The sequence below is a fragment of the Bombina bombina genome, chromosome 2 (assembly GCF_027579735.1).
Source record: "Bombina bombina isolate aBomBom1 chromosome 2, aBomBom1.pri, whole genome shotgun sequence".
Lineage (NCBI taxonomy): Eukaryota > Metazoa > Chordata > Amphibia > Anura > Bombinatoridae > Bombina > Bombina bombina.
In genome coordinates, this window is record NC_069500.1 from 739,273,543 (window position 1) to 739,301,214 (window position 27,672).

General features: G+C 41.1%; 2 protein-coding genes across 2 annotated transcripts in view; one reads left to right on the forward strand and one right to left on the reverse strand.

Moving 5' to 3' along the window:
• Positions 1-1,760: 1,760 nt before the first annotated feature.
• Positions 1,761-18,867, forward strand: CBARP (CACN subunit beta associated regulatory protein). Its single transcript, XM_053700027.1, has 10 exons — positions 1,761-1,834; positions 12,727-12,784; positions 13,715-13,857; positions 14,001-14,062; positions 14,154-14,316; positions 14,537-14,732; positions 14,866-15,021; positions 15,129-15,321; positions 17,054-17,216; positions 17,384-18,867. Exons 1-10 carry the CDS (start codon positions 1,761-1,763, stop codon positions 18,465-18,467), a joined length of 2,292 nt encoding a protein of 763 aa, XP_053556002.1. The 3' UTR covers positions 18,468-18,867.
• Positions 18,868-19,287: 420 nt separating this feature from the next.
• The window catches only part of STK11 (serine/threonine kinase 11), a 243,293-nt gene continuing 234,908 nt past the window's right edge, over positions 19,288-27,672 (reverse strand). Inside the window, exons 8-10 of the mRNA XM_053702810.1 lie at positions 22,052-22,239; positions 21,034-21,236; positions 19,288-19,873 (exon numbers count right to left, since the gene is read on the reverse strand). Coding sequence (XP_053558785.1) covers positions 21,055-21,236; positions 22,052-22,239 — 370 coding nt within the window. The 3' untranslated portion in view covers positions 19,288-19,873; positions 21,034-21,054. The remainder of the gene's footprint in view (positions 19,874-21,033; positions 21,237-22,051; positions 22,240-27,672) is intronic.

Here is a 27,672-nt window from a genome sequence, read left to right on the forward strand (position 1 = left end):
GTTCTTGTCGAGATTGGGTGAGGTATCTCCAGTGGACTATTTTTTTAGTATTTGGACACAATTCCAGTCTCATGAAACATCTTTATATATCCGACATAGTGTCTTCTGTCTTTTTCTTCTTTCGCTGAACAGTTGACCATTGCGGTCTCTGAGGGAGGGGAGGGTCATTCTGGTGTGTGGATGGATTCGGTAGATCAGATTGTGGAAAGTCAATGTTCAAGCCTTTAGAGAAAGAGTCTATATCTGTTGAGTCTCTGTATATGTACGTTCTACCTTCCTTCTGTACAATTAGACTGAAGGGGAATCCCCATCTATATTTCACCTTCCTCTCTTGTAGTCTTTGGGTGATGAAGCGAATCTCTCTTCTTCTTTCTATGGTGGCTGGACTGATGTCTTGGAATATTTGAATACTGTATGTTTGGAATCTGATTTCTCTTTGGAGTCGCACTTGTTTCCAGATAGCTTCCTTGTCTAGATAATTTGTAAATTTGATAATGATATCTCTAGGAGGTTTTGGTGGGATAGGGAGTGGTTTAAGAGCCCTATGTGCCCTTTCCATTGATGTTTCAGAGAGCTTGACATTTGGGGCAATATATTCAAACATTTGCAGGAGGTAAGAAGGCAGCGATTCCTTAGTAGCTTCTTCTGGAACCCTTCTTATCCTTAAGTTACTGCGTCGATTACGATTGTCCAAATCTTCAATTTTCAGTTGGAGTGATTGAACTATAGATTTGTGCCTTGTTAGTTGGTGGTTGACATCAGACACAATATTGTTCAATGAATCTTGGCCTTCCTCTAAGTATTCGAGCCTTGATCCCATTTCACTTATGTCTTTCCTCAGAGATGACATTTCAGTCTTAATAAATGTTTTTAGTTCCGCGAGGTCAGATTTAGAGGGTAGTAGTGAGATAGTAGATTGTATCTGAGATAATTGGTCCGAGTTTGTGGTGTGAGCAGCAAGGCGCAGTACCTGCTGTGTAGATTCATCATTAAGGGGTGTCTGCAACTGTTCTGGCGTCTCTGTTTCTTGTCTGGTAAAGAAAGAGTTCACTGAAGTGATACCTGTCAGTTTTTTGTCAGATTTAGTATTTTTCTTGGCTGCCATTGTCGAGTATTATGGCCTGTAGACGTTAGATTTCAGGCTGTTTCAATGTGTGGTTTGGGGAAGGGAGTCCAGCAAGGCTCCTATTATTGTATTTCCCAGAAAAGGGTGGCTGCGAGAGGGTAGATATTAATAAAGGCGAGGTATTATCTGGCTCCTGTTGTTAATCCGGTTGTTGCAAGGATCAAGAGTTCGTTTATAATCTGTGCCTTTGATTTAATCTAGCCAGTATCTTGTGTATTAGTGATTTTGTTATGCCATGCGAGTAGGGGATATAAGAGTGATGTACTTCTCTTTTGCTTTCAGTTAGGTAGTTGTATACAATTATCCCAATCTCCTCTAGGTTAAGAAAGTCTTAGGTTTTATTTTGTAGTTGGGAGCACAACCCTCAGTTTCTGATGTTTCCCCTTCTCGCTTACTGTCTACCGTGTTAGCTCTGTTCAGCCCTCCCCAGCACTGCCACAGTACCTCTGCACTGGCCTGCTCCGAAGGTGTCAGTCTATTTGTCTATGGCCAGGACAGATGCACTTGCAACCAACACAAAAACTCCTTAGACCAAGTTTTATGCTTAGCTGTTTTACTTTTGGGCTAGCCGTATCTTTTCCCACTCCTTGCTCCTGAATTGTCTTACCGCGTGGTCCTGCGTAATGGCGGCGCAATGTTTGCAACCGACCTCCTCCAGACAGGTCCTGCTTCAAGTGTTCTTCCAATCCCGGTGGCTGTTCAGTTAAGGTATTAAGCAGAAATTTAAATACTTTACTTTACTTTCATGAGAAAGTCACTTGCCGCTTGTCACTTTGCAGTCTGCCTCACTCGGTATAGTGGTCCGTCTTTATAACAATGACGGAGCTCTTTCTCTTCTCTTTCCGCTTACCGGAATCTGTGGGGAAGGGTCATCTAGCAGACTATAAGCTTTTTAAGTGTAAATTCCCGGTTTTAACTTTGATTATTAGGCTGGAGACCTATGGCTTGCACGGAGCTTTTCTAAACAGCGGCCATGTCCCTGCACGGCTACGCCCCGCCTCGCTGTGTTGATATTTTTAAACAAAATAAAAGTGCAACTGTATTATATTTAATATCAGGCATGTGCTTGTAAAATAGATACTTTAACAACCAGTCATGGGACTAATCTTTTCTTTACATGTCCTAATATTAGAAGGATGTATTTGTTATTATCTTACTTGGATAGAGAAAAAAATAATATATATATATATATATATATATATATATATATATACAGTATCTCACAAAAGTGAGTACACCCCTTTTTGCAAATATTTAATTTTATCTTTTCATGTGACAACACTAAAGAAATGACACTTTGCTGCAATGTAAAGTAGTGAGTGTACAGCCTGTATAAGAGTGTAAATTTGCTGTCCCCTCAAAATAACTCAACTCTCAGCCATTAATGTCTAAACCGTTGGCAACAAAAGTGAGTACACCCCTAAGTGGAAATGTCCAAATTGGGCCCAATTAGCCATTTTCCCTCCCCAGTGTCATGTGACTGGTTAGTGTTACAAGGTCTCAGGTGTGAATGGGGAGCAGGTATGTTAAATTTGGTGTTACTGCTCTCACACTCTCTCATACTGGTCACTGGAAGTTCAACATGGCACCTCATGGCAAAGAACTCTCTGAGGATCTGAAAGAAAGAATTGTTGCTCTACATAAAGATGGCCTAGGCTATAAGAAGATTGTCCAGACCCTGAAACTGAGCTGCAGCACAGTGAGCAAGACCATACAGCGGTTTCACAGGACAGGTTCCACTCAGAACATGCCTCTCCATGGTCAATCAAATAAGTTGATTGCATGTGCTCAGTGTCATATCCAGAGGTTGTCTTTGGGAAATAGATGTATGAGTGCTGGCAGCATTGCTGTAGAGGTTGAAGAGGTGGGGGGTCAGCCTGTCAGTGCTCGGATCATACGCCGCACACTGCATCAAATTGGTCTGCATGGCTGTCGTTGCAGAAGGAAGCCTGTTCTAAAGATGATGCACAAGAAAGCCCGCAAACAGTTTGCTGAAGACAAGCAGACATGGATTACTGGAACCATGTCCTGTGGTCCGATGAGACTAAGATAAACTTATGTGTTTCAAATGGTGTCATAAATCTAATCCGGTGAATGTTGGACTTGATTGGTGGGGGTGCCATTTTGTGATAACTAAGTCAACCCCACAAGTTGTGAGCTGAAACTATTAAAAAGGTGTCAGTGAAGAGCCCGTATCGGTCCAGCAGAAAGAACAATAATAAGTATAGATCTAGCGGAGGATCACTATTTGCTCCACAAGTAGAGCTATTAAGCTACCTTAAAGAACACTATAATAACTATGTTGAGATAAATTAACAAGTAACGATGTAAACCTTGGTAGCTAAACAAGAGGGTATGGCCAAATTGAGATCTAATGTGCAGGTCTGGGCGTGATGAAACTATAAAACATTGACATATTAGGGTGGTAAAGGTGGTTAATTGGGAACACCGAGAGCGGTGCGAAAAGTTAAGGTGAATAAGGGACGAGCGGATTGCGTAAGGAAACTGATCATGATAACAACACTGTCTTTGGGTTCAGTAAGCAATAACAATAGCATTCAAAATATTATGCAAACCCGAAAGTGGCTCGATTGGATGAAACACCCAAGAGTTGGAGAAAATGTATCTGTTATCTAGTCAAACAGCCACAATGTCAATGTAGTGAGACCACAAGTTAAGATGTGGGCTTTAGGTCTGCTTCTAAGTATAAAGTAGTTGGAGAAGGAGGTGTGCTTTCCAACGCGGAGCAAAATGTCTCAAGGTCATCCATTTTCCTGAATATTACTGTTTCGTCTCCTTTCGAAGCAATAATGATGGTTGGGAAGCCCCAGCGATATGAGATTGTATTGTCCTGTAAAGTGGCAGTAAGAAATCTCAATTCTCTTCACTTTTGCAGGGTGCTTAGACTGAGGTCCGAAAAGATTTGTAAAGTAACTCCTGCATGTTTAACAGGGTGTTTGTTCCTGCTGTGTCATAAAATCTATTCCTTATCTTTAACGTTTAATAACTTGAGGATGATATTTCTAGGTGGTGCTTTTGCTGAGGGCCTTGGGTGAAGTACTCTATGTACTCTCTTAATGATGATTTCAGGAGATGTTGGGGATCATTTAATCGTTCGAAAGAGATCCTGCAGGTAACCCAGTATTGCAGAGGGGGGTGACTGTTTCTGGAACGCCCCTAATGCGTAGATTGTTCCGCATGCTGTGGTTATCTAAATCTTCTACACGGTCCAACAAGCTTTGCACCATAGCAGCACTGTACTGAGCTTGGGAAGAGGATTATTTTATTTTTTCTTGTATAGTTGTATGCGTCTATTCTATACTGGAAACTCTGTGAGATAACTATAATATCTTTTTGCAGTTTGCTAAACAGTTTCTTAACCTCTAGTAGTAAGAAGTGAATACAGCGCCAACAAGAGGCCAAGGGATAAATATACTCACAGAGAGATAAAAGAAGATTATTTAATGAACCATGTTAAAAAGCATCAGTAATAAAAGACTATATATAAAAAATGTAAAAAGCACATATAAATAAAATTACAAAATTACAAATACAGGAATATCTTAAAGAAGCGGCTCAAAGGGCCAAAGCTGATAATTACAATAAAAACAGAGGTAATAACAGGTGATCAGTGTGAGTGGTACACTAGAATAAGAGTGAATACTAATAAAACAGAATTAGCCTAAGTACAACTGTAGCAAGTGCATCAAGCAAAAAACTAATAAACAATAATACAAACAATAGTGTTCAAAATTAGTGTTACAAAAATAGTGTTCCAAAAAATAGAAAAATGCACTGCAGTGCAAAAAAAGGGGGGTAGCAAAATAATTGTATAGATACAATCAAATAGTGAGTGAGTGCAAATGGATATAAAAATGCTAGCTACTTAATCCACTGAGGTTAAGATATAATTAAATAAAATGCACAATATGCAATAACATAAAAAATAAAATACACAATATGCAATAACATAAAAAATAAAGTATAAAATATAATCCAAAAAAGTGTTCAAAAAGTTGATCAACAAATGTTAGTGAAGAACTAAAATAAGTCAATCAAAAAAAAAAAAGAAAAAATGGGTGATGAAAAGCAAGGTGAAAGTGAGGAAATTGATTCCTTCCAATGTTAGTTACTTTAACAGATCCAAATTCCTGAGTGTGGTTGCTGAAGTAGCTGATTGGATCCTAGCACCTGTCAGCTGCTCCTATGGTATCCTAAAAAGTGTCCCTGTAAAAAAAGAAATTCACAACATAGTGTATCCAATATGAGAATGAAGTAAAGATTAAAGTAATGCTTACCAATATGTCAACGCGTTTCTGCCCTCAAAAAAGGGCCTTTCTCAAGACGCGTTTCTGCCCTCAAAAAAGGGCCTTTCTCAAGACTTGAGAAAGGCCCTTTTTTGAGGGCAGAAACGCGTTGACATATTGGTAAGCATTACTTTAATCTTTACTTCATTCTCATATTGGATACACTATGTTGTGAATTTCTTTTTTTACAGGGACACTTTTTAGGATACCATAGGAGCAGCTGACAGGTGCTAGGATCCAATCAGCTACTTCAGCAACCACACTCAGGAATTTGGATCTGTTAAAGTAACTAACATTGGAAGGAATCAATTTCCTCACTTTCACCTTGCTTTTCATCACCCATTTTTTCCATTTTTTTTTTTTTTGATTGACTTATTTTTGTTCTTCACTAACATTTGTTGATCAACTTTTTGAACACTTTTTTGGATTATATTTTATACTTTATTTTTTATGTTATTGCATATTGTGTATTTTATTTTTTATGTTATTGCATATTGTGTATTTTATTTAATTATATCTTAACCTCAGTGGATTAAGTAGCTAGCATTTTTATATCCATTTGCACTCACTCACTATTTGATTGTATCTATACAATTATTTTGCTACCCCCCTTTTTTTGCACTGCAGTGCATTTTTCTATTTTTTGGAACACTATTTTTGTAACACTAATTTTGAACACTATTGTTTGTATTATTGTTTATTAGTTTTTTGCTTGATGCACTTGCTACAGTTGTACTTAGGCTAATTCTGTTTTATTAGTATACACTCTTATTCTAGTGTACCACTCACACTGATCACCTGTTATTACCTCTGTTTTTATTGTAATTATCAGCTTTGGCCCTTTGAGCCGCTTCTTTAAGATATTCCTGTATTTGTAATTTTGTAATTTTATTTATATGTGCTTTTTACATTTTTTATATATAGTCTTTTATTACTGATGCTTTTTAACATGGTTCATTAAATAATCTTCTTCTATCTCTCTGTGAGTATATTTATCCCTTGGCCTCTTGTTGGCGCTGTATTCACTTCTTACTACTTGTGCATATTTTTTGGAGGTTGGTTAGGATCTCTGTTTGGATACAGCTTGGGGATTACCTTAGCGCTTGTACACACACCCTTTTTCACTAGTTTCTTAACCTCTGACATGATTTCTATAATATCCTCTTTTGAGGAGGGGGTCTTGAGGTCATCTTTGGTAACATATTGTGATAGACGTTCTGACAGCGTGGGTGTCTGAGTGGATATTGCAGGTCTGGGTTCCAAGTGTGCAGGTGTATTATCCATTGAGAATGTTTTAGCCACTTTGAGACAATGATCCATGTCTCTAGCTTTTGTGCCTTTGTCTGTGATAGGGGTGAGGTGATAGGCTTCTTTTTGGGCATTACAAGGAAGTGGTAGATTTTTTATAAAGATAAAACAGAGCTAGTTCACATCTGACTCAAACTCCAGGTATCAAGAAATGTGTAAGAAACAGCACCTTAGGGAATTTAGCAAAATGTACCACTTATTAAGATACTGAGCCAGGTCAGAGGGCAGGAGACTTCTGTTTAGTGCCATGATTTTGAAATATACAGCCTCTTATGTGAAAGCAGAGTTATAGCTCAGGAATAGACCAGTGCACTACAGTGATGTATCCACTCAGGTAGACATATACTGTGCTTGGATGGGATTCTTTATTTGCTGAATTTGGCAGCTAATTTATATTGGGTGGTTAGCTTTAATTTTTTGCGTGTGTATTTAAAACAGAGGGTAAGGCAACTTACTTTACTCCTTGGTGTTGCGCCCATTGCAGCTTATTGCACTCCGAGTGGATTGCTGGTGCCGCTCCATTGCTTACCATGAGTAGGGGCTCCTTAGTCAAAGAAGGCTTGCCGTGTGTGCTCTCTGGCAGGATGGTGTGCTGGCAGCGAGTATTAAAGGGACACTGAACCCAAATTTTATATTTCATGATTCAAATAGAGCATGAAATTTTAAGCAACTTTCTAGTTTACTCCTATTATCAAATTTTCTTCATTCTCTTGGTATCTTTATTTGAAATGCAAGGATGTAAGTTTAGATGCTGGCCCGTTTTTGGTGAACAACCTGGGTTGTTCTTTCTGATTGGTGGATAAATTCAACAACCAATTAACAAGTTCTGTCCAGCGTCTGAACCAAAAAAATAGCTTAGATGTCTTATTTTTCAAATAAAAATAGCAAGAGAATGAAGAGAAATTGATAATAGGAGTAAATTAGAAAGTTGCTTAAAATTGCATGCTCTTTCTGAATCAAGAAAGAAAAAATTTGGGTTCAGTGTCCCTTTTAGCTGTTATGCTCTTTAGCATTTCTTTCAGTCAGTGCAGCGGAGCAGCTCAGTGTGACCGGCCTTCTTGCATACTTTAGTGTAGTGCAGAGTTGCAGCCGTTATCCAGGCGGTATGGGTATGGCATTTTTCCGGACAGATTTTTGCAGCCTGTAGTATGGTTAGGTGCCCCTCGGTGCAGATGTGGGGATTATTCAGTTAGCAGCCCCTAGTATCTAATTAGAAGACATGGGCCGACATGTGGCTCAGGAGCTCTAAGCTAGTGTGGCCATCTTCCAGCGCGGCCAAGCTCTGCCCCACCAGATATCTATTTTTTTTACGATAACTGTTAATATATTAGTTTATTCATTTATGTTTGAATATTGATATCATGCTATATTGTTCTGCATGTGAATACTACTCTGTATTATACTGTATATTTGATGTTTGTTAGTAACTGTATCTTATGATCTATGTTGGTTTTATATACACAGTAAATATATTTCTTGCATTTTATTAGTTATTTTTCGACATGTTCTTTAACTGAATCTCTGTGCTATTGTATCCCTAACCATGTTATATGATATTTTTTACATAGCTTTACATAATTTTACCCTGGCAAATCTAAACATTTTTAAAACAAATTAACATCTTGTTTTCTGCAATTGCTTTTTTTATAGGCAAACTCTGCCCACCATTTCCCTTATTCGGAGGAGCCATTCTGGGCTTGAGTCTGCAGAAGACAATGCTAACCACAGTCATATTAGTATAAAATGCATTATTTTTCAGTTCTTATCTGTTTAAGCCAAGTAGGGACACATGTGTAACAGGTTTAGCCTTGAGAAGTCAGCAGACTGTATTTCAAGTTCTGAGAATTTGAAAATCTGCAATTTTCAAAGCTAAATTACTGGGGCAAAAGAAGCAATTAAAGTATATAGCAAAATTATATATATTATATATGGTCTGAGGACGGGGCTAACCACCCCGTAAAGTCACGTTGTGTAAATAAATATTATTACTTGTTTAAGACCCGGCGAGTGCGCTCCTATTTTTGGAATTTATATATATATATATCTATCTATCTATATATATCTATATATATATATATATATGTTATGGGTAAAATCAGATATTGGGATTAACCAGGTAAAACAGACATTACCCAAGTGGCTGTGGGCAAAGCCTGATGTATGATCATAAACCCTGCTGAGTCACTGCATCAAACATATATAGCATACACAGTGTAATTCCCCCATCTTCACTATCAATTTGCCTCTGCCTGGGGGGGGGGGGTTCGAAGCGTGCAAAGCCCCCTTTTTACACCTTATTCCCCAAGGTTCACTTGGGGTGGATGCCAGAGGATCGGCGTGGCGCCTTCCTTGAACCCCCCAGACGGAGGCAAAATAAATATTGTAGATGGGGGAATTACAGTACATCGGGCATTGCCCACAACCGCTTGGGTAATGTCCGTTTTACCTGGGTAATCCTAGGATTACCCGGATTACTTAACACATAATATATATATATATATATATATATATATATATATATATATATATATATATATATATATATATAAATAAATATATATAACACATATATATATATATATCTGGTCTGATGAAGGGGTGATTGATCCCCGAAACATCACATTTTTTGCTAAATAAAGCAAGGTAATTACTGTCCCAACAAAAAGGAACCTATTTAAAAAAACATCTCTTATTCTAGATTTACTTTTTTTAGGAGCAATGCTATTTTAGTTGTTTAATTAAAAAAACTATCTAATTTAATCAGTGTCAAAATTGCAAAATAATTTAAATATTAGTGTAATTGAATATGACAATATTTAAATATGGGTTCGTTTTTCATTTGAATGTTGATATATTTTCTGGCACCTTTTAAAAGCATGTGTGTAATCCTGAAATATTCATTCAAAATATCTTCTACTCATTTCTCTCTCAGATCTCCCCCTCTTTTTTCATTTCTGCTTATTTGCCATCATAGCCTATAAATAATCGCATACAGCTATGAGTCACCCAGTCCCCCTGTGTACTCACTGCATCCCCCTTTGTTACTCACAGCCCCCCTACTCTGTATCCCACTCATCCTGAATATCAGAGAGTACCAGTGACAGTACAAGAACACCCAGTGTCATTACAAGCATTACCCTAACCAGCAGCAGCACTGCCAGACCCGCTGCCCTGGTTCCATGCCCACACCTCCCCTTGGTACCAGGGCTTGCTCTCCCCACCTCTCTCCCCATCTAGTCTGCAGCCTTTCACTGTCACGTGCTTCGGGTGGGCGGGGCTTCGTCTCCAGGCTTCATTCATAAATCCTCAGGCCGGTGACGGAGCCGCATCTCGGAGCGGGACCCGTAGGTGAGCACCGGGCACCGGGCATGGAGCCACCTTGGGGCGGGGCGGTAGGGTTGTAGGGGGTGTGAGCTTGGTAAAATATGGGCACTGCCTGGGTATCCAGTGGGCACTGTAGATCTATTAATGGAACACTTTGCCCAGGTAATGGGCATTGGTCAGGCATTAAATGTATACTTTACACGAGCACTGCCAGACTTTGTTGTACACAAAGCTTTCATTATCCGGAGCAAGGCATGGGGCTCTGCCAACTTGCCAAGATACAATGTGGGAAAATCACAGACACTATGTGAAATCTGGGCACTATGTGGGCACCTCCTATATATTATGTTGGTACAGCCAATTTCTCATAAAGGCACTGTCAAGTTAATATATGAGGGCTATCGTGTGTATAGGCAAAGTCATTACAGTAATTTAATATATATTTAAATCAAGTATATAATCGGGTCACTGAGAGTTATTTAATTTGGTACTATTAAAGTGTAGTTATATAGCTCTGGGACTATATGGCACTGTATTAATAGAATACTATGTGGTCACTGGTGGCATTGTATGTGCAGTTTCTAGTTAAGATGAGTTCTTCTTGGTATAATATTTGCACTTCTTGGCAATATAAACATTATATAGGTATAACTGTCTCATCATTTTTCTTAACAGTACATGGTCACTTTTAAGTTACTGTAACTGGCACCATTTATTTGTGTATTATATGGATAATTTAATTTGTATAGACACACACTGGATGTTCTTTGAACAAAATATACTGGAGGTTATTCCTTGCTATTGTATGGTCATGCATAAAATACTCTATTAACATGTACATTATAAGTTATGTGCATCATTTTAGCTCTATGTAGTCAATGACTTTTTAATATGCATCTATTCTGCTATTGAGAAGGTACTGTCTGTGCATCACACAGGCACTGATTATGAGTGCTGGCTATCATATACACAGATTAGTCCAATGTATGCATCTGTTTGTTTAGTTGGCGCGTCTGTCAAATAGTTAATATATGTGAAATTATTTATGTACTCTTGCAGTATTAGCAAGGAACATTTTTTATATGATTTCACCATTGTTTAAATTATCTTATGTTCTTTCTTTCAGCACAGTTAAGTATGCATTAGACATAAATATTAGTTAACATTTTTTTGGGTTAATGTATTATGCATGTTCTTGTAAAAAATGTGATTCATTTCTGTAATTTACATAATTGTAAAAGTAATTACCCATTGTTATTAAACTCAAGATCTAATAATAATAATATAAGCTTATCAGGGTTAATTGGGTATGTGTAGTAGGCCCTGTTTGGATAACAATCACAATAGGGGTTTATCCTAGGAAGGCAGAACAAAAGTCTCAGTAAAGTATATTTATACTTACCTAAACATAAGGTAATGAGATAGCAAAGGTTTCTTCTTCTGCATGGAGCAGCTAGGGTGAGGGTGTAATAATGACAGGCAGCTAAACAAATTAATACTTTATTAGCACCATGAACCCCTAATATACCCTTTGCATAGGCTTCAACCATTGCCATTTTCAGGTCTCAAAATTTGGGGCTTAAAGGACAAGTAAATATATATATATATTGCATAATCAACAGATGCATGATAAAAAGACTGTCTGAACTTAAAATAACTATATTTTTTTTTCTAACAAATTTTAAAGTTATGTGTATTTCCACGCCCTCTGTATTATGTGACAGCCATCAGCCAATCACAAAAGCATATACATATATTCTGTGAACTACTGCACATGCTCAGTAGGAGCTGGTGACTCAAAACATGTAAATATAAAAAGATTGTGCACATTTTGTTAATAGAAGTAAATTGGAAAGTTGTTCAAAATTGCTGCTGTAGCTGAATCATGTAAATTGAATCATGTAAATTTAATTTTGACTTGAGTGTCCCTTTAAAAAAAAAAAAAGATTACTTAGCTCCTAGATATGTTAATGGAGACGGCTGGTATTGGAGTCATCTATTGCCTGTTCCCACTTTTTTGAAAATAGAAAAAAAATCCCTTGTTCTATTTCTGTAATCTATTCAGTTGTAGATGCTTATCTTTTGTTCTCTAGCACCTGACTTATCCCCGCTGCTACTCCTAGGCTCCAGGTTGTTGCTGTTTTTTTTGCATAAGCCCTGATGTACAGTAGCTATCAGAGGTGTGGTCAAGTAAAAACAAAAGGTCTCCCTGGCAAATTATAGGCTACTAGGTTAAGAGTTTGGATACTATAGCACACTCCAGGAATTACAAATGGCTCCAACATAGATTACAGATCAGTACTCTCAAATATAATTTGTGGTCACTCATACATGCAGTATACTGCAGTCTCCTTCTCATTTTAATAAACTTAATAAAATAATACCACCATTGCATGCTTAACTGCTACTTATAGTTTAGTGTAAGATCAGAAACAGAACTACACAATCCAACATTTTGTATTTTGAGCAAATCATAGTTAGCAATATGTATGTAAATATATACCAATATTGGTTTATGATATAACAATATGTATCTAAATATATATTAATTTATGATATAAGGGTACAATATAAATTATATTTCCTGTATATTCCTGTTTTTACACTATCCAACACCTTATCTCCTTAGCACTCTCTTATGTCTCAATGTCGTTTCCACAGGTGTCAGATCATGAGCTATGAGTCACCTGCTTGGGAGAATATAACGGACAGTTCCACGGTGAGAACACAGTTTAAGGATATTGGTTGGTTGGTTGGTCTGTCGATCTATCTATCTAGTTAAAGGGACAAAAAACAGGTTGAGATCTGTGCATATCCTAAAAGGGCTAATTAATTAAAAATAGTTTGCATAAAAAAAGTTTAAAAATTGCTGGGAAGTATTTTAAATAATTTTCAAAAATAAGCATAGCTAAGCTGCCTGGAGCAGCCAACTCATCCCACCCTTATCAGTGTTTAGACACAGGCTTTATATTTCAACTGAGTTCACAGCTTCTAGACATGCTCCAGCAGATCATTTTTGCATTCTACCAAAGCAGCAATAGATATAGATACAGCCATAGAAGGAAATGTGTGGGGGGACTTAGAGATTTATAATTCAGAAACTAAAAAGAATGGGTTAATAGCGAGGCACTGCAGTATAAATTTGCTGGTAAAGTAATTAAAATACATATTATTAAATGTTGTCTCTATCCCAACTTGTTTTATGTCCCTTTAAGAAATCATTGCATTTCAACATCTGAGTTACTAAATTAGACTACTCAGCAGAATGAAGATGCAATGCATCACTTGGAACACCAAACATTTTACCATTGTGTGGAACAAAAATTCTGTATCTTTACTCATATGTGGTAGTCAACCTTGCACATAATTTACAAATATTGTTTAGTTATTAGAAAAAATAGGGGAAACTATTTGCAGCTTATTTGACATATGATTCTATGGGATAGAAAAAAGATGAAATTTCCCCTAGAGAATGCTAAAGCAAGATGCAGAATACTTTGTGATACAGAAAACTGAGCATAATGATCCCCTACCAACAGCAAGAAACCGGTGTATAAAATGATTAAGAATTACTCAGTATCTTTGATCTACCAATATATTTCTTTTTTAAGCTTTTAGTATAGCCCTGAACTTTTTTCTTTTGTCTTAGGTTGCTCCCAGCACTCCCCATCAGGATGGGTACGTTTTAATCCTGGTTCTGCTCTCAATATTTATTGGGGGAACACTTCTAATCCTTACTGGGGTACTGATTCTCTGTAGACGTTTCTGTGATTCCCGTCGAAGACTCTCCAGGTAAGAAAATAATGTAGATTTGTACCATACTGTGTACAATTGGCTATTTTCTTGTCTAGTGGGTGTGTTGTTTGGAGCAAAATACTTTTATTGATAAGCTTATTGTGAAACATGTAGCAACCTCATAATTATTTACTTTCTAGACCCAGCGATGATGCAGAGAAAACAAACACATCTTATGTGGATGAGTTACAGCCTACCCATGGTAAATGGACAGTTGGTCATTGAAAGTTGCCCTCTAACCCTTATCACTTCACCCACTTATTTGTCCTTTCTAATCTTTGACTGACCCACAGATATTACTATTCGAGTGGAGGAAGCAGAGTCTCTCTCAGCCTCAGGTCTTCGAGATGTGGAGTCTGAGAGGTTCTTGGGGACCGCATCCAGTGGCCGCAGAGTTTCATTCAATGAGGGGGCCCTGTGTGCGCAGGAGAAGAGAGAAAGGGACAGAGGAAGAAGGTGAGAAAAACATGAGATGAGGAAAGATGAAACAAGGGAAAAAGTAATCAGGTCTTGGATGTTATATATATATATATATATATATATATAGAATTAAGATGTTGTGCAAAAGAATATTACAAAGTAATAAACTGAAGTGGAAGACGAAAAATGTAGGCTTTTCAGAAACAAAAGACAAGTTATGCTGACCCTAGCTAACATTTCATTCCTCTCCCCTTAGATATACTCTTACAGAGGGAGACTTCCATTATCTGAAGAATGCAAGGTTAACTTTGACCCCACTTCCTTCACTGCCCCCTACTGCCCTACACATCCTTACTATTCATGAAAGCGAGGCAGGGGACAGCAGCAGTAGTGGCGGTGCCTCTGAGACACGACCACCTTCCCCCAGCAAGTCAAACATCTCAATATACCAGGTAATTTAACAAAGGAAGATCTCTTGAGTGTTTAGGACCTTTAACTCTATTACATGAAGGCTCAGACAATGTGTAAGGGCGATCTAATTAACTTTTTCTCACAAGCTCTGTGATTGTGCCACTTTCTTCACAGCCACCTTGTAATACTTTAGCTCCACTGAGTCGCCTCTCAATTAGCCTAAGTTCAGCTCTTCCTGGAGATGTATACAACTCTGTAGCAGATACCAGTTTCATGGAGACCCCATCTCACACTCCTCCTTCTCAAGGGCAGAGCCCAGCCATTGTGAGGGTGAGTAAGAGTAGACTAAAGTTGGTGTTGGTTGAAGACTAGTTTGTAAGAGACTAAAGATTATAGTTTAAATTTCTTCTTAAAACATTATCTTTTTTCTTTCCCAGATTGACAACGGAAGCCATTCTATACAGGGCGGGGAGGGTAGTGAGGTAGGACCCTCACGGGCTCATGGTGCTGTCCTACACTTTTTCAATCGGCTAAGGCGTCATGCCAGTTTGGAGGGAGCAAGCCCTTACCTAAAAATCAAGAAGTGGAAACTTGGGAGTGTACAGCGAGCAAGCAGCCTAGACACCCGAGGTGAGGAAAGGGACAACCTGAAGCAAGTAGGATGCCAGGTTTTCAACGATTTGGGGTTTGGAGCAGAATGTAGACCAAAGTGGAAGTATTTCATCAACCACAAAAGAACACAGACTTAGTATCTTTACATGTACTGAACAACACCCTCACACGCAATCTGCACTCTGGAAAGCATTTTGTAAACTAAATAAAAATAGAGCTGTTTACTGTAACCTGATATAAAATGGATTATATTTGTACATAAATTGTAGTCTCTAAATGACTGATAGGAAAATTCACATTTGTAAGATTCAGGGGATGTAAAAAGTGTTGATTTTGAATTTAGAAGTGCCAGGGGTAGAGGACAGGTTAACTATGTGTGGACATTTTTTTGGAGGTACAGATTGGCTCAAAGATTGGTGGGTAAGAGATCGGTTAGCAAGTAAGGTTAGATGGAGAAATCAGGTTGTGCAGAAAACAGATATGAACAGTAGTTTAGGAGGAACTATAATGCTATATAAACAAGGAAAAAGCTGGACACCGGTTGAGGTTAAAATAATGTAAAGAGGATTCTATACATCTACCAGACCAGAAAACCGAATATTGTGTATGGTGGTACTAAAACCAAGTACTTTTCTACATGTATGCCAACATTTTAGTGACCATAGATAGATGCAAAACCTGTAAAAGATAAAATACTCATATAGGAAGCAATTCTTTCTTCCTTCCTAAAGTTTGTATTTGCCACAGAGGACATACCTCAAATATAAAAAAGAAAAAAAAAAGGAAAACATATAATAAAAGTACAGAAAAAAAAAATCACCCCACAAAGCTTTCATCCAATAAACATATCATAGAGTTATGCTCCACTGTGATCCCATTTTCTCTTGCTTTTAACGCCATCATAAATAATAGAAGGAAAACATGAGGAAATAGATCATACCAGTAAAAGCAACTTTACTGGAGCATTGATAAGAAACTTTAACATAGTTACCTAAGAGTCAGCACTGATTGGCTAAAATGCAAGTCCGTCAAAAGAACTAAAATAAGGGGGCAGACTGCGGAGGCTTAGATACAAGGTAATCACAGAGGTAAAAAGTATATTAATATAACCGTGTTGGTTATGTAAAACTGGGGAATGGGTAATAAAGGGATTATCTATCTTTTTAAACAATAAAAATTCTAGAGTAGACTGTCCCGTTAAATCCAAAATGAGTTAATTTATAACCAGATCACCTTGCACAGGAGGAACGAATACTTACCTTATATAAGCATACATAAAGGACACTTTTTTTATTACATGGAAAATTAATTCTACATATTTTTACATGAATAAGGCCCAACCACTGTTAATGGTTTAGGGTAAGATGGTGGTGGGATGGAAGTCATTAGTAATGGAGAGAGGTAGAAGCGACATATCTAGAGGGGAAGACTAGAAACCAGGTGAATAAAAAACAGCATGTCTATTTAGATAGGGATGATGGATATAGATTTAGAGCAACTCTGGCTATCTGGTGAAGTAATTAGGAAAATACCATAGGGTAGGGATAGTGTATTGGTCTAGATTCTCCAGGTGATGAAAGAGTGTTATATGAAAGTCAACAGTGTAATGGCATGACATGCGCCTAATGTCGGAAGATGCAGAAACAGGACTATCAGAAAATTAAAAAAATGTTGCAAGTGGTTTGGATAAGTGTCCTGCTGACAAAAAAACAAACAAAACTACATACAGTTCTTGTTTTAACCTTCACAGGGTCTCCAAAGCGTCACCAGTTTCAGCGCCAAAGAGCAGCAAGTGAGAGTGCAGAGCGAGATGACATCATACAGTATATTGCTCGGAATCAGGAAACTATATTCCCCTCTGCCCCAGGAACCTTTCTTACACACTACAGGACCCCTCCACACTCTCTCGGCAGGTATTCTTCTACTTCTCAAGGTCCCTATCCTTTCCTACTGCTCCAACCAAAAACTCCTTTTGCATGTTTTCCTTCCCACTCTACCCCAAAAGCCTTACATTGGGAACAAGGTGTATTTTTACTTTGCCCTTCTTTTGTCTTAAACTATTTTTTTCTGTATTCTGCAGGTTAGATGGTGGGGAGGATGGGTCTCTATCAGACATTGGAAGCACAGAGCAAACCCAGCTTAACCCACAGTGTGATATCTGGAGCCTCCGAGCCTCACTTGAGCTATGCGCTTCTGATCAAAGCAGCAGCAACAATGACCGTGACTCTGTGCGTAGTGATGCGGAAAGTGTAAGTTCCTTAAGTGGACTCCCCAGCCTTCCATCCCAAGACTTACCAGAGGGCCGGCAACAGCGGGGATCAGAGCCTGAGGCTGGGGCCCGAAAGCTACTACAGATGGACAGTGGTTATGCTTCAATTGAAGCACCTTGTCGCCCTCCAGAGGAGCCATGTAGTGCTCATAGGGACAAAACTGCATCAGAGAAGCGTCTATTCTTTACCTACGCAGGACGCAAAGGAACAGTCTTTGAGAGCTTAGAAGGGCGTTTGTATGAGGAAGGAGCAGCAGGTGGAGAAGAGGAGGTATGGATGCCCTCCCAGGCTCAGACACTGATCCCTCGCGAAGCCTCATCTCGCCGGGATTACAGCATTGATGAGAAGACTGATGCTTTGTTCAATGAATTCCTTCGACATGACCCACAGTATGATGATTCTCCCTTGCGCATGAAGCATCGGTCCCGTGCTCACTTGCGCAAACAGTGGCAAAGAACCAAGCAGTACAGTGATCCAGGTGTTCGCTACCCTCCTGCCTTGGACAGACATCGTGTTGCACCACTACGCAGAGGTGACAGCACCAGCTACCTACCAGAGCCACGCTACCACAGCACTCTACCCCGTATTGCAAGCTCTACAGATGAAGAAGGGACAGATGGGTGTCCACAAAGCCCAGCTGTACTTAGTCCTGAGGACAAGATTCAGGCCATAGAGGAGGAGCCAAGTGAACATGGACCTGCCTCTGAGGAGCCACGTCTTGCCCCAGAGGACACTGAACAAGACTATGGTTATGGTCCCCAGACCACTGATATACTAGACAAAATTGGTGCGGGGCTGGAGGACCGCCTCTATCCCATAATGCAAAGGATGGCACACAGCCCAGAGAGGCTCTGTACAGTGGCTCATATTTCACCTGATCACAGCCCTGTCTAGGTTAGAGTGAATAGAATGCAACATTTAAAATGAGTCTACTTTAAAGAACTTACGGCAGGGATGAGGGGGTCAGTAACTCAGCAGGAAAGTAGGTTGCTGCTCCCTACCGCACAGAGTTTAGTGTCAGTTGATGCACGCACAGGATGCAGCCACACATTGATCACACTAGCACACTATGTACAATACAAACATAAAAGCATGTAAATACAAGCACTACACGCACCACACTTCATTCTACCACAAAGCATGGTCCAACCTGCATAACCCAGATGTGTGTTGGCAACTGTACAATTCTCTTCCAAGCAATACAAAGATTCTTCCTATTTTATGGATTTGGTGTGGGTTCTTCAGGGAACTTTTGTGCCAGAGGAGCTCTGAGCAGACCCTCACTTTCTAGAGACTTCCTTTTGTCCTCTCAAAATACTACATTAACTGGCACAGAGGAGTTGGGAGGCTGCAGTATATTGTACCAATGTGATTGGGGCATTGTATTTATTTATTTATTTAATGTATTTTTTTAAAAAAAAATATTGTTCCATGGGGAGGTGATGCTTTTCTTTTCCCCCTTTTAGTCTCAATTACTGTAGCAAAGGGTGGGAGTACAAATTCCTCACGTGCAGTCTCCCATCCTGCACTGTATAATATCTCAGTATTAAAATGAGGCAGCACATTGTACACAGTGTTTATATAAATGTGTGTGAGTGATACATAGAAAGAATGTGAGCATGACAGACAGTCTTCAAAGGAAGGAAAACCGTTTGTGCAATATCCATCAGTTGTATATACTCTATAATGCTTATTAATTAGGTTATAGTCATACTATGGTCACTCTTCAGCTTTATTTTCACACTGTAACAATCCACAGGCATACACTGATATTTAACCCCTTCTGTAATATAATTAGACTGACGGGGCTAAATCCTCTCAGGAACCAGATGCCAAATAAACATTTAATCACTAAGGGAAAAAAAAATAATATAATAACCCGTGTTTTAACCACTGGTAGTGACAACATGGCTACTCCACCTCAAACGCACACTCACCCACTGGGTTTGGTTGGGGAGGACCAGCGGCCCCCTTTTTGCATTTTATTTTATGTGAGGGCTCAGTAGGGGCTGCTGGTTGGACCCCCACCTCCTCAATGTATAATACATGTGGTACACAGCCAGACGAAAGAGGAGGGGAAGGGGGGAGAAGTTCAAGTCATAAAGTGCAGCAGACACTGGACTCTGCGCAAGTCCTAGAGGTCCAGACAGGTGTGTGGGGTACATAATGAGGCAGGGATAGGGGGCATAATTGACGGGAAGGTCCCTCCGCTGCAGCAACGTGGACATCCCAACCGAGGCACAGAATTCTCTCTCTCTGCACAGAACTTGGGAATGATCAACATCTGCATGACCTGTATGCTGTGAAGAAAATAGGCAAAGGGTTAATGAAATCATGTCAATACTTTATAACCCCAACTATTTTTCATATACACCAATTAACTGCTAAACTTAAAGAAACGCATAAAAAGTAAATGCTTAAAGGGACAGTAAAGTCCAAATTAAACTTTCATGATTTAGATATCACATGCAATTTTAAACAATTTTCCAATTTACTAGGCTCATATGCTAATTTATAAGCCCTTGAAGGCCAGCTCTTATCTGAATGCATTTGAAAGTTGTTCACAGCTAGATAGTGTTAGTTCATATAGATAATTGTGCTCACACCTGTGGCGTTAAAGAGCCTGCACTAATTGCCTGCCCCAAAACAGGATAAAATGAAGATATGTCATGCAACAGGGCATTTTTCACTTGAGGCCCGCCACTGCTTGTGCAGCAAATAAACTACTTAGGGCTACGCTGAATGACAGCTTTGCATATGTTAAAATCCTTTAACCTCCCAATTGCAGCCTCTTAAAATGTAAGACAGTTCATTCGAATATTTTAACGACGCTTAGAAGAAAAAAAAAACTTTGTAAAGTGATTATACTAATCTTTAAGAGTGGTAAACTCTCTTCAAAGAGTGAAATGTAGAAATGTTGCATAAGATTTAAAAGCGAGTGATCAGACATTGAGAAGAAAGAAAAAAAAAAAAGGTGGGTGGAGAGAAATGGAAGGAAGACACAAATAGATGTAATTGTGAGAAAGAAAGTGTGATTGATGAAGAATGAGAAGTGGTGGGAGAAAGGGAAGATGATGGGGGGGGGGGGAGAGATGAGCGTCAGAAGACCTGCTGTCATTGTCACAGACTGTGACTCATCCTCTGTAGGATGTGAATGAGGACACCTCTTATTCAGACCTCATTATCTTTGCTGCTGCCTCTCAGTTATTTTGCCACCCACACAAAGTCCCTGTGCAGGGGAGCACGATCTGCTCCCCCAATCAAGGCTCCTCTTGGGAAACAGGCAAGAGATATTGAAAAGAACTAGGGATTCGAAGACTTAGTCAACCCTTTAGCTGCTAGATAAGCTGTAAAGAACATGGAGTACCCTCTGCCCATCCCTCACTTGTGTATATAACAACGTTTGTACCCTTCCTTATGTAAATGGTGACAGTCAAACATATGCAGCTACAGCTCTTACCTTACAGAGTTGTCCCACTGGTCACTGCTGTTTACAAGCAGACAATTTTCGCACCTTGCTTCCCGTTGTGCTGGCCTTGCGTTGAGAAGTGGAGCTAACCCTCCTCTCAGTCTTAAGCTGGCTCTCTGTGCCATTCATACACAGCGGTTTGTGGGGAGCACTGCTTTGTGTTTGTGCAAACATGCCCTCTTCTTGCACTTGCCCTGGGTAGGTAGGGAGATAGTCAGGGAAATCAAACCAGTGGTAAGGAGCATGTGTGTATGTATATAAAGTTATCTGACTGCTTCATTTTTATAAATCAGCACAAATCTTTGTTTATAAGTACAGAAAAGCAATCTAGTCTGGACAACACTGATGTGACAGAGCTGATATTTTTTATCCAGGCCACATGTCTGGTAAGTTTTAACAATAGACGTATAACTTGTTTCAGGTATCTGTATATTGTACTTTACTACTAAATAGTTAAATTCCAATATAAACAACATATGCAGTACACAAACACTGCAACACAAACTACAACAGAAGAGTGGGGGTTGCCAAGAAAAAAATGTGAAAAGCTGTCTTCTCCTTCCATCTGTCTTTGGCCTTCTACACATCATTCAGTTGGGTCATAGTCGTAGTCACAGTAAAGTTCTATGGTTCTGCCAAGCACAGTAAAGCTGCCAGTTCCCTACTTGTTCAGTGGTCCTCTGTTAACTTCCACCCCTTCCTATGTGTCTAAAGCCCCATTCACTCTTCCTGCACCAATGTTCCCTTCTTACTCTGCAGAGCCTACATACTGAGTATGGCCTTTCCCTCTGTCATACCTCTCAGTCGCCGTAGCTGCCATTTTAATTCTTTACCCCATATCAATTACTTTCTCAGTAAATAGGGTATGGCTCAGCCCTTGCCTTCTCTTCAAAGTGTAGGTATTTGTACAACTGTGGTGATTTTGTTAACTTGCAGGGCATTCACAATCCGTCATTCTTCCCATAGTCCTGGTACTCTATGTCATTTCTGCCCGTTGTCTCTTTTATACCTGGCATTGTGAAATCCTGGGTGTAGATTATTTCATCCTCCAGGTCACATAGATCCTCCTCCTCACTGTACCCGTGCAGATCCTCCAGATAAGGCACAACTGTCAAACTCCGCCAGCGGTCCTTTGTTTCTGGGCTAGGAGGGATGGGTACTAGAGGATCCATCTGGGGGTGCTTCTTCCGGAACCAGCTGGAAAAGCAACTGAGAGGGTTAATTGGCAACCACTGCTGTTTAAAGAGACAATTAACACTAACATGCATATGAAGGAGCACTTTTTAAATTTGATAACAATATACATTTTTTGGATGAAAAAGGGCAAAAGATTTTGAAGCTAACAGGAAGTACATGTGTGTGTAATAATGGATCTTAAAGATCAGTTACTCACTGGCCGATAGCGGAACACTTATTGTTGGGCAGTGAAAGGTCTCACAACAATAAAAACAAAAAGTACTCCCTTTTCTCGTTTCCGAAACATCTGTTTTACACCAAAAAAACAATACACTTTAAAATGTAAAAAATATCTTACTCTCAAACACAAAGAAAAGTATCTTCATTTCTTCACCCTTTCAGCTACCACTGTTCTGTTGATTGCTACCTTTGTCTAATATTCAGCTTATTAAGATGCTCCTGTTGCAACACTTCCTACCATCTCTTTTATACATTAGGCTGTTTTACAGCATACAGGAACATATTAATATTGTCAAAATAAGTAGGTGCTGGTGTCCTGTGCTTGAGAGCTTACAATCTAAAGTCTGTTTTATCAAAAGCCTCCCCCCACAGCTCACTGACTGAGTGCAGCACATTCAGAGAGGTGACCCAGTTGCCATGGTAACTTCATTGGGAGGGGGTGCGCACATCTTTCCACGCTCAGTGGATGAGTCACACAGCGTCTGATAACCACCCTGTCACCACAGGGGAGATAGATGAAGGGGTGGAGGGAAAACCAGAGGTAATGTATGTTTATAGAGAGTGAAGACGAAGAGAATGTAAATGTACAGGAACCAAAATAAAAAATACCAACTGAAAAAAGTAAGGAGAAAGGGATATGGTACCAAAAAAAAAAAAAAAAAAAGAAACTGTAAAAGGAATGGAGATACCAAGAGCTAAATAGAGGGAGGGGGGCATGTTGTAATAATCAGACAGATAAGAAAAGGGAAGAAGTGGATAAACATAAGTGAGTTTTAGGAGATATACCACAAGGAAGAGATGGTTAAAAAGCTAATAATATTTTATCTGAAATGTGGTCACAAATCTCCCGGTGCTACACAGCCGGTACAATAAATCACGACAGGGTACACAACCTAGTAGTGAGCAGAAAAGGGGAGGTGATAGGGGAAGCTAAGGGTAAAGGTAGGGAGCCAGGGGTAAGTGGAGAAGATGCATCAAAGCAGAGGGGACATAAGTAGTTAGGAGAGGCTGTGAGTTGGGGGCAGAGTGGTAGAAAGGAAAAACCAGGAGTAAAAGAGAGGGATGAAGTATATTTGAGGATCAGGGGGTAAGGGACTGGGGTGAAGCAAAGGACAAAAAGGGAAAGACTACTGTGCACTCCTTTTGCTTACCAGGTCTAAACCAAACCAGCAGACACAAAGCACTGAGCACGCAGAGCCATAGCACAGACCCCTGGCCATAGTCAGGAGGTCTGGCTTGGGCTGCACTAATGTAATTAGGGACATCAAAAGTAATTATAAGCAGAAAAGCAGGAGACACAAGAGGAAGCAGAGAGGTGTGCAGACTGCTCATCCTACCTCTCCCCCTTCAAGGCTGGCACAGATAAACCTTTCCATCACATTTAAGCTCTCTTGTTGGTTACCCCCCATACACATTTAGAATGGTACAGTATGCACACCTGTCTAGGTATCAGACATAGTGGCAGTAAGAGATAGGACATCATATCTACATTTAAAATCTATATTTCTTGGATGTGTTTTTTTTGGGAAAGGGGGAGTTCATATAATGGCTGGGGCTGCTCCTCTCTTCCTCCCACTCAACACTGCCTAAAGAACAGAGATTTCCAATGTCAGCAATCAAATGCACACACTGTAAAGATTCCCCCATGGGATGCACAGTGACGCAGATAGATGTGGGCCGAACAGGGATGAGAGCAAAAGTATTCAGGGAGGAAGAAGATGAAAGGAAAGAAGGAAAAAAAGGGGAGAGAAGAGCTGTTGAAATAGAAAAAAAAAGAAAACACAGGAGGGAGAAAAGCAGCAAATTAAAAAGAGGAATGAAAGGGTAGAAACATAAAGAGGAACAGAGAAAAAAGGAGAAAGAACTGGCAAAACAATACTGAAGGTGGGAGAGAAAACAGAAGTAATGGGAAATGAAAGTAAGATCAAAGAGAAACAGGAAAATAAAGATAAATATTATGAGGGAGAAAGGAGATGAATAGTATAAGGCAGAAGTAGAAGAAAAATCAGTGAGAAAAATGTGTGATGGGAGAGGAGACAAATAGGTGAGAGAGAGAAAGAAAGAGCGAGCGAGCGAAAGAGCGAGCGAAAGAGCGAGCGAGCGAAAGAGCGAGCGAGAGAGCGAGCGAGAAAGAGAGCGAGCGAGAAAGAGAGCGAGCGAGAAAGAGAGCGAGCGAGAAAGAGAGCGAGCGAGAAAGAGAGCGAGCGAGAAAGAGAGCGAGCGAGAAAGAGAGCGAGCGAGAAAGAGAGCGAGCGAGAAAGAGAGCGAGCGAGAAAGAGAGCGAGCGAGAAAGAGAGCGAGCGAGAAAGAGAGCGAGCGAGAAAGAGAGAGCGAGCGAGAAAGAGACGAGAAAGAGAGAGCGAGCGAGAAAGAGAGAAAGAGACGAGAAAGAGAGAGCGAGCGAGAAAGAGAGAGCGAGCGAGAAAGAGAGCGAGCGAGAAAGAGAGCGAGCGAGAAAGAGAGCGAGCGAGAAAGAGAGCGAGCGAGAAAGAGAGCGAGCGAGAAAGAGAGCGAGCGAGAAAGAGAGCGAGCGAGAAAGAGAGCGAGCGAGAAAGAGAGCGAGCGAGAAAGAGAGCGAGCGAGAAAGAGAGCGAGCGAGAAAGAGAGCGAGCGAGAAAGAGAGCGAGCGAGAAAGAGAGCGAGCGAGAAAGAGAGAGCGAGCGAGAAAGAGACGAGAAAGAGAGAGCGAGCGAGAAAGAGAGAAAGAGACGAGAAAGAGAGAGCGAGCGAGAAAGAGAGAGCGAGCGAGAAAGAGACGAGAAAGAGAGAGCGAGCGAGAAAGAGAGAAAGAGACGAGAAAGAGAGAGCGAGCGAGAAAGAGAGAGCGAGCGAGAAAGAGAGAGCGAGCGAGAAAGAGAGAGCGAGCGAGAAAGAGAGAGCGAGCGAGAAAGAGAGAGCGAGCGAGAAAGAGAGAGAGAGCGAGAAAGAGAGAGCGAGCGAGAAAGAGAGAGCGAGCGAGAAAGAGAGAGCGAGCGAGAAAGAGAGAGCGAGCGAGAAAGAGAGAGCGAGCGAGAAAGAGAGAGCGAGCGAGAAAGAGAGAGCGAGCGAGAAAGAGAGAGCGAGCGAGAAAGAGAGAGCGAGCGAGAAAGAGAGAGCGAGCGAGAAAGAGAGCGAGCGAGAAAGACGAGAAAGAGAGAGCGAGCGAGAAAGACGAGAAAGAGAGAGCGAGCGAGAAAGACGAGAAAGAGAGAGCGAGCGAGAAAGAGAGCGAGCGAGAAAGACGAGAAAGAGAGAGCGAGCGAGAAAGACGAGAAAGAGAGAGCGAGCGAGAAAGACGAGAAAGAGAGAGCGAGCGAGAAAGACGAGAAAGAGAGAGCGAGCGAGAAAGACGAGAAAGAGAGAGCGAGCGAGAAAGAGAGAGCGAGCGAGAAAGAGAGAGCGAGCGAGAAAGAGAGAGCGAGCGAGCGAGAGCGAGAAAGAGAGAGCGAGCGAGCGAGAGCGAGAAAGAGAGAGCGAGCGCGAGAAAGAGAGAGCGAGCGCGAGAAAGAGAGAGCGAGCGCGAGAAAGAGAGAGCGAGCGCGAGAAAGAGAGAGCGAGCGCAAGAAAGAGAGAGCGAGCGCGAGAGAGAGCGAGAGCGAAAGAGAGAGAGAGCGAGAGCGAAAGAGAGCGAGCGAGAAAGAGAGAGCGAGCGAGAAAGACGAGAAAGAGAGAGCGAGCGAGAAAGACGAGAAAGAGAGAGCGAGAAAGACGAGAAAGAGAGAGCGAGCGAGAAAGAGAGCGAGCGAGAAAGAAAGAGAGCGAGCGAGAAAGAGAGAGCGAGCGAGAAAGAGAGAGCGAGCGAGAAAGAGACGAGAAAGAGAGAGCGAGCGAGAAAGAGAGAAAGAGACGAGAAAGAGAGAGCGAGCGAGAAAGAGAGAAAGAGACGAGAAAGAGAGAGCGAGCGAGAAAGAGAGAGCGAGCGAGAAAGAGAGAGCGAGCGAGAAAGAGAGAGCGAGCGAGAAAGACGAGAAAGAGAGAGCGAGCGAGAAAGACGAGAAAGAGAGAGCGAGAAAGACGAGAAAGAGAGAGCGAGCGAGAAAGAGAGCGAGCGAGAAAGAAAGAGAGCGAGCGAGAAAGAGAGAGCGAGCGAGAAAGAGACGAGAAAGAGAGAGCGAGCGAGAAAGAGAGAAAGAGACGAGAAAGAGAGAGCGAGCGAGAAAGAGAGAAAGAGACGAGAAAGAGAGAGCGAGCGAGAAAGAGAGAGCGAGCGAGAAAGAGAGAGCGAGCGAGAAAGAGAGAGCGAGCGAGAAAGAGAGAGCGAGCGAGAAAGAGAGAGCGAGCGAGAAAGAGAGAGCGAGCGAGAAAGAGAGAGCGAGCGAGAAAGAGAGAGCGAGCGAGAAAGAGAGAGCGAGCGAGAAAGAGAGAGCGAGCGAGAAAGAGAGAGCGAGCGAGAAAGAGAGCGAGCGAGAAAGACGAGAAAGAGAGAGCGAGCGAGAAAGACGAGAAAGAGAGAGCGAGCGAGAAAGACGAGAAAGAGAGAGCGAGCGAGAAAGAGAGCGAGCGAGAAAGACGAGAAAGAGAGAGCGAGCGAGAAAGACGAGAAAGAGAGAGCGAGCGAGAAAGACGAGAAAGAGAGAGCGAGCGAGAAAGACGAGAAAGAGAGAGCGAGCGAGAAAGACGAGAAAGAGAGAGCGAGCGAGAAAGAGAGCGAGCGAGAAAGAGAGAGCGAGCGAGAAAGAGAGAGCGAGCGAGAAAGAGAGAGCGAGCGAGAAAGAGAGAGCGAGCGAGCGAGAGCGAGAAAGAGAGAGCGAGCGAGCGAGAGCGAGAAAGAGAGAGCGAGCGCGAGAAAGAGAGAGCGAGCGCGAGAAAGAGAGAGCGAGCGCGAGAAAGAGAGAGCGAGCGCGAGAAAGAGAGAGCGAGCGCGAGAAAGAGAGAGCGAGCGCGAGAAAGAGAGAGCGAGCGCAAGAAAGAGAGAGCGAGCGCGAGAGAGAGCGAGAGCGAAAGAGAGAGAGAGCGAGAGCGAAAGAGAGCGAGCGAGAAAGAGAGAGCGAGCGAGAAAGACGAGAAAGAGAGAGCGAGCGAGAAAGACGAGAAAGAGAGAGCGAGAAAGACGAGAAAGAGAGAGCGAGCGAGAAAGAGAGCGAGCGAGAAAGAAAGAGAGCGAGCGAGAAAGAGAGAGCGAGCGAGAAAGAGAGCGAGCGAGAAAGAAAGAGAGCGAGCGAGAAAGAGAGAGCGAGCGAGAAAGAGAGAGCGAGCGAGAAAGAGAGAGCGAGCGCGAGAAAGAGAGAGCGAGCG

Excerpts from the sequence above, each read along its gene's own strand:
- CBARP (XM_053700027.1), top strand. The coding sequence starts at position 1,761 with ATGTTTGCAACCGACCTCCTCCAGACAGGTCCTGCTTCAAGTGTTCTT. Across the intron at positions 1,835-12,726 it reads CCGGTGGCTGTTCAGTTAAG|GTGTCAGATCATGAGCTATG; the intron begins GTATTAAGCAGA and ends TCGTTTCCACAG. Across the intron at positions 17,217-17,383 it reads CCTCCACACTCTCTCGGCAG|GTTAGATGGTGGGGAGGATG; the intron begins GTATTCTTCTAC and ends TGTATTCTGCAG.